This window comes from Siphateles boraxobius, unplaced genomic scaffold, assembly GCF_051911475.1.
Source record: "Siphateles boraxobius isolate OS27281-9 unplaced genomic scaffold, OSU_SipBor_1 28, whole genome shotgun sequence".
Classification (NCBI taxonomy): Eukaryota; Metazoa; Chordata; class Actinopteri; order Cypriniformes; family Leuciscidae; genus Siphateles; species Siphateles boraxobius.
Window position 1 is genome coordinate 15,001 of NW_027508897.1, and position 7,500 is coordinate 22,500.

General features: G+C 38.3%; 1 protein-coding gene across 1 annotated transcript in view; it reads left to right on the forward strand.

Moving 5' to 3' along the window:
• The window catches only part of ryr2a (ryanodine receptor 2a (cardiac)), a 158,606-nt gene that overhangs the window by 6,616 nt on the left and 144,490 nt on the right, over positions 1-7,500 (forward strand). The window contains exons 7-9 of the mRNA XM_077245689.1: positions 4,365-4,439; positions 5,825-5,981; positions 7,337-7,500. The exon at positions 7,337-7,500 is cut by the window's right edge and continues 1 nt beyond it. Of these exons, the coding sequence (XP_077101804.1) occupies positions 4,365-4,439; positions 5,825-5,981; positions 7,337-7,500 (396 nt within the window). The remainder of the gene's footprint in view (positions 1-4,364; positions 4,440-5,824; positions 5,982-7,336) is intronic.

A 7,500-nucleotide genomic window follows, 5' to 3' on the forward strand; every position in this document is an offset into this window, starting at 1 on the left:
CAGAGATCTGGACAGTGTTGGGAAAGTAATGCATTTCAATATTGTGAACTCCCTATAAAGTAAATAATGAAAATAATGTGTTGCTTTTTCTCACCTGGCTGAGGCTTGATCTCTTTTTCGCACGTGTTTAATGCTGTAATGCATTCAACAACATAGTCTATATAACACACACCTTCATTTTCTTTTAGAAACACATTTAGAATATATTTTATTCTGAATAAATATTCCCTGACTCTTTCCTCTGTCCGCTCGTTCATGTCTAAGGGACTGCGTTATGGAGAAGTGAGAGAATTTTAATTCAGTACTTAAAAAATCTTTAAGCAATTTAATTAAACTAAAATGTAACGTGCATTACTTTTTTAAAGCAGTAACTCAAATATTAATGAATACATTTATAAAGTACTGTATTACTTTACTCGTTACATCAAAAAGTATTCTGATTAAGTTATGCATGTTACTTGTGATGCGTTACCACAACACTGGATCTGCATGTACACTTGTCCTAATATCTGAAGGGAATAAATCAAAACAGGATCAAAATAAAAGTATCTAATGAGCAGTTCCTGAATGAGGAGTTTGATCATCCTGATGTTGTAGAACAGAAATAGGAAAATAATCCAGCCTTGCCCCGCATTGTAAGAGGGAAATGCAGAATATGCGGCCTTCGACACGTTCCTCATCGCATCAGCGCTGGTTCTGCTGATGCTGAAGTAGGACGTTCACTCGTTCTTCCGGAGAAACAGAGGCTCAGGTGAGAGTCTCTCGGGTCTCGTGGTGAGGTTATATGAGACAGAATGAGATCTCGTGTGATTGTATGTGTGCTGCTGTAATTACAGAAACACCTGTCCTCTCTGGGACATCAGACGGATATAAATGTGTTATCCTGTGCCTTCCTCTACAGCAAACTATTCAACCCAGAAAGAACTGTTTCAGTTCCCTGAGAGACTGAGATCCAGAACAATCCCTTCTAAACAGTGTTGGGGAAAGTTACTTTAAAAAGTAATCCAGTACAATATTGCTTTACTCCCCAAAAAAGTGACTAAATGCATTTTATGAAAAGTAATGCGTTACATTACTTTTGTGTTACTTTTTCTCACCTGGGCTGGGCTTGCTTGTTTGTTTTTTAATAACAACAATAAACAATCTATTTTTGGTAAATGTAAAGGCCCTTTCACACCAAAAGTGAAATGAATAATCCTCAGGCTGAAGGAAATGCATGTTTACTCCTGTACAATAGAGGGCGCCACTCAAACAAACCTTTCAGCTGTTCTGTTCTGGATTAAAGAACAATATAATACAGGAGAAGGAAGTCCAACTCTCTAATCTAAAGTAATTTCTGTTTATTAGTATCAGTAGGTCCGCAGCAAAGACATTGGTTAATAAAGTGAGATTAAATACATAAAGTATATTTGTGTAATTTAATATAGTTAATTAAAAAGGTTTTGTGTAAAATTTTGAGATTGCATTTTTCTGTTTTTATTCATTTTGAGGAATACTGAATATTTTTGTGCAAGTGAGACGAGTAAATGCATGTTCACATTTATACTTCTGCGCCGGAGCCTCTTCACTGTGTTGATTTTCATTTATACTTTATTTATACTTATACCCGCACGTACACATGCAGAGGGAGTGTGTGAAACCCGAGGGAGCGGTTCTAGCTGACCAATCACAGCGCTTGCGTCCGCGTAGAATTGACGCATTGTTACATTTTTGTTTCGACGCAGAAGTATAAATTGGGCTTTAGTCTAGAACTAGAATAACTCCGGTCTCACCATGTTTACACAGCACACACACACACACACACAGACACACACACACACACACACACACACACACTTACACACACACACCTCCTCACTTTATTTCTCTCAACATGGGGACAGGAGAGCTGTCAGTCAATAAATTGAAAAAGTAACTTAAATCTTTTGTTGTAAATTGAAAAAGTAAAGCGTTACTTTACTAGTTAAATGAAAAAGTAATCTGACTACGTAACTCAAGTTACTTGTAATGAGTTACCCCCCCCCCCCCCCACACACACACACACACAGCTCCTAAAACTCAACAGACACTTAAAAATAAAATAAAACTGAATATAATTGGAGTGTAATGAAGGCAAGCTAATAAGAGCTGTGCATGTAAACCTCACTCCCCTGATCTCAAGAGGCACGCTAGCGACTGACGCTGTAGAGACGGATGACTTTAGCGTTCTGGTTAGCGCCGGTTCGAATCCCGCTCTGAGTGGGTCGAGTAGGACCGTTTACATAACCACCTCAGCTTCACTTATAGGAAGTCTGCTTGATTTTCTCTTTAACTGTGTTTCTCGTCACCGGCGGCCTTGAGCGAGTCACGTCTGCTTTTCAATGCATGATGAATTGAAAAAAGGTTTCTCTGTATCCATCCGCCTCTTTTAACTCGAATAAGAGTTGTTGCATGAGTGTTATGCAAGCATGTTGTGAGGAGTGCTGCATTGTGGGATGTGTGGAGGTGTGTGTGTGTGTGTTTCTCTCTCATTGGTGTGTAAAGCAGCAGTAGATGAACCAGAAACGTTCCCAGTGCACATCATGTTCCAGACACTGATTGGGATTCCTCAGACTGCAGTTTGAGGTCACACGGACACATCGTGCTGAATGATGTGTTTATAACCAGTGTGTGTGTGTGTGTGTGTGTGTGTGTGTGTGTGTGTGTGTGTGTGTGTGTGTGTGTGTGTGTGTGTGTGCGTGTGTGTGTGTGTGTGTGTGTGTGTGTGTGTGTGTGTGTGTGTGTGTGTGTGTGTGTGTGTGTGTGTGTGTGTGTGTGTGTGGCCTGGTAAACCCTACAAAATGTCCCCATAAGGATGACAATATCTGAAATCCTTGTTCGTGTGGGGACATTTTTTGGTCCCCATGAGGAAAACAGCTTATAAATCATACTAAGTGATGTTTTTTGAAAATGTAAAAAATGCAGAAAGTTTTCTGTGATGGGAAGGTTTAGGGGTAGGGGCAGTGTGTGTGAGTGTGTGTGTGTGTGATGGGTAGGTTTAGGGGTAGGGGCAGTGTGTGTGAGTGTGTATGTGTGTGTGTGTGTGTGTGTGTGTGTGTGTCTGTGTGTGATGGGAAGGTTTAGGGGTAGGGGCAGTGTGTGTGAGTGTGTGTGAGTGTGTGTGTGTGTGTGTGTGTGTGTGTCTGTGTGTGATGGGAAGGTTTAGGGGTAGGGGCAGTGTGTGTGAGTGTGTGTGTGTGTGATGGGTAGGTTTAGGGGTAGGGGCAGTGTGTGTGAGTGTGTATGTGTGTGATGGGTAGGTTTAAGGGTAGGGGCAGTGTGTGTGTGTGTGTGATGGGTAGGTTTAGGGGTAGGGTTAGTGCAAGGGAATAGAATATACAGTCTGTACAGTATAAAAATCATTATGTCTATGGAATGTCCCCATAAAACATGGAAACACTACATGTGTGTGTGTGTGTGTGTGTGTGTGTGTGTGTGTGTGTGTGTGTGTGTGTGTGTGTGTGTGTGTGTGTGTGTGTGTGTGTGTGTGTGTGTGTGTGTGTGTGTGTGTTTCACATGTTTCGATGCACGTCTGCAGACTCAGCTCTGCTTCTCACACAGAATATTATTATTTTAATGTGTTGGGCTTTGATTTGTGCTTTGCTGTTTACTGCACAGGAAGTGACGTCATTATTGGTGTAAATAAAGGGCTATATAATATTTATAATATATGCCCTCTCATATTGATTTTCAAGGGCATTTTTACCTTTCATGAGTTTTTTTCCCCAGCTATATAAAATTGTGTGAATCCATAAAATAAAATAATACGAAATAAAAATACTTAAGTTGAATAATTGAACTGAAATTATAATTAATTTGCAATTATGGCTATTAATTAAAAAATCCAATGAACACCAAATACAAAGGTAAATAATGGTTTCAAATGTGGAACCAAGGCTTTTTTCCAGCCATATAAAATTGTGTGAATCCATAAAAATAAAATAAATTAGAACAAAACAAAACAATTTATCTGAAATTATAATTAATTTGACAATCAGAACAATTATGGCTATTAATTATAAAAACCAATCAACACCAAATACAAAGGTAAATAATGTTTTCAAGTGTTGAATTGTCACTGATCTCTTATTATATCTGCATTGACGACACACACCACTAACACACACTAGTTTTGCATCATTGACTCTGTTATTTTCCTGTTTATTACGCTGAATCTGCTTTGAAATGATCTCTATTGTATAAAGCGCTGTAGAAATAAAGAAGAATGAGGTTTTGAAGTATTTTGCTGTGAGCTCTGCTTGTTTGTGATTCTGCTTTAGCAGGAATGCACAGATATAGTCTGATATGAAGAGCTTTTGTTCAGTGTGTGTTGTTTCTCTCTTCAGGACGGTGCATTACGAGGGCGGAGCCGTGTCCATCCACGCCAGATCCCTGTGGAGGCTGGAGACGCTGCGAGTCGCGTGAGTGATCACCTGATCTGGACATGACCTGTGCTGTTCCTGCTCATAAAGCATCACTCAGTGCGTTCCAAATCACATGCAGCAAATGACTATTTACACTACCAGTCAAACATGTCGGATAATTACCATATTTTTAAGTTTTATAAAGAGTCTCTTCTGCTCACCAATACAGTAAGAACAGTGAAATATTATTACATGTTAAAACAGCTGTTTTCTATGTGAATATATAGTAAATATATAGAAGTATTCCTGTGATCAAAGCTGAATTTTCAGCATCATTACTCCAGTCTTCAGTGTCACATGATCCCTCAGAAATCACTATAATATGATAAAATCACACTTTTAAAAATGCACGTGACATGAACTAAAAGACACATTCTGATTTCACGGGTCTTTACTGATACAGTAGAGCACAGACTCATGTTTGACCCTGAAAGAGCCCATGATGCCGCAGTGATGATGTCATCAGGTCTCAGGTTTGACCCTTCTGGCAGCAGAGCAGCGTTTGTTCCCATGAAGCCTTTAATTACACACTGCAGGACGTCTGACTAAAAATAATCGGAGGACGCTGAAGTTAGAAGCGTTTTATCAAAAGTGGCATTTTGGGGTTGGGGCCAAATCCTGGAGCAGGAGCCCAACACAGTTTACTTTTGCTTTTGAATACAAACGAACGCTTTTCATCATAAGCATCAAAGCTGCGTAGACGTCATTTTCTCATGTTGTTCCAAACCCGTGTGAATCTCTGGGAAGAGTACACTTATCAGCTCCTAAATGAAAGTATCATAACATGTGACTCATGCGCTAAATAATTATAGTCAAACCAAGATTTATTCACACACCTTCAACATTTCTCACATCATCAGTTTATTCACTATAGTTTAGAGAATGTTAATAAAATATGAGCAGAACTCAGAGTTATTAGATCAGTTGATATTTGACTGGTTTTGTCCGTCCTTCTGTTAGACTCTCACACATGAATTATGTTGAATATCTGTCAGCTGCTAAATTTAACTACACAATTAGATAATACCAGTTTAGCTCAACCAGTTACCAAGCAATGCTTCATGTTGTTCAGTCTGTGGTGTAAAAAGCTGCATTAGTTATTAAAGAAAAAACACTTCAGCAAAACATGATCAGCTCAAAGTGTCCCAATCATTTATAGTCCCATATTTGTATAAGTTTTACTGGTAGTCACTGTAATATTTGTGTATAATATGTCTCAGTTTACTTTATTTTGCTCAGATCACTTACATAAATGAACTATAGTGTCCTGCACACACTAGTGAAAAAATATCCAAAATTATATCTGGTGTCTGACTAATTGTTGGTTTGAGTGTGAGTGTGTGTGTGTGTATATATATGTATTGGTATACACCTGTGTGCAGGTGGAGCGGCAGTCACATCCGCTGGGGTCAGCCGTTTCGCTTGCGTCATGTGACCACCGGGAAATATCTCAGCATGATGGAGGATCAAGGGCTCCTGCTGATGGACAAGGAGAGAGCGGACATCAAGTCGACGGCTTTCTGCTTCCGCTCCTCAAAGGTGAGTCTGACAATAACCTGAGCTTTTAATGCCTCATTATCACATCACTTCATTTGCATATGAGTGAGAATGTAGATTAAGATCCGGAATTTGAATTGGATTTGTGTCAGGAAGCACAGGATTGAACGAAAGCCACATAAGAAGAAAAATCATAATTATGACAAAAAGTCAAACTTAGGAAATGCTAGTCATTATTATAAGTTGAAAAGTCGAAATTATGACATAAAAAGTAATTTTCGACTTTATCTCATAATTTAAATGTTTTATCAGAATTTAGACTTTAATCTCATAATTTAGATATTTTTATGTTATAATTATGACTTGTGTCCATTTTAACATACAGTGGTGGTGAAAATTATTAGAACAGTTGATATATTTAAGAGGTTTCAGTTGTTATTTTCCAAGAGGACAATGACATTCCTAAACATTCTTCTAACTATTGCTGGAACTCTCTGCGACCCAAGCAATATACTCATACTGGAAATGTCGACTGTATACTTCAGTCGCAGAAGGCATGGGATAACATTCGTGCTGAAGATCTCAGGAAATATATTGACACTGTGCCAGAGAGATGTTAACGAAGACATAACAAATATTAAAGTTAAAAGTGGGTAAGAACAGTACGACTCACTTCATCTGATATTTGTTGTGCTCAGAGCAACCAGCTGCATGTTTCATAAACATCATGAAATGAAATCATGTTTTGGAGGCAAAAAAAGTCAAAGTTTTCAGATCTGTCAGGTGTTCTAATAATTTTGGCCACCACTGTAATATGTCATAATTATGGCTTAGAATATCATAATCTTGACTATTCATCTCATAAATATGATTTAGTATGTCATAATTTCAATTTTGTATTAGGATTGAGAATTATAACTGAAGAAAGAATAATTGTTGGCTGTTTTGTCACTATTGATCTATTGATACGAGTTTAGAGAAATATGAGTAGAAATGTCTTTTACATATCAGGTATAAAAATGTCATTCTTTTATTATTCGTAATTGTGTTCATAATTAATACACATTTTTATGTTTATTCATTTTAACGATTGATATTTTGATGAGGCAAACTGTTGAACTAATATATCAAATCTCAAAATGTAACTCTATCTTCCATCTCTAATATTAAGATATTATAAACATTAATATCATGATTTTCTGTAAAGCTGATTTGAAACAATGTGTGTGTGAAACTTACGACTTGACTTATGATGTCTTCCTGTCACTGGAGTTCAACTTCCTGAGTTGAGAGCTATTAAAGTCAAATTGAACTCAGTTTTAAATGGATATTTTTGCTGAACTCTTCTCAGGTCAGCATGAGTGTTTACCCATGATCCTCTGCTCCCTGTCCTGCAGGAGAAGCTGGACTTTGGCCTGAGGAAGGAGGTGGATGGGATGGGCGTCCCAGATATTAAATATGGAGACTCGGTTTGCTATATCCAACACGTGGACGCCGGGCTCTGGCTCACATACCAGTCTGTGGACGCCAAGTGTGCTCGCATGGGCGGCGTCCAGAGGAA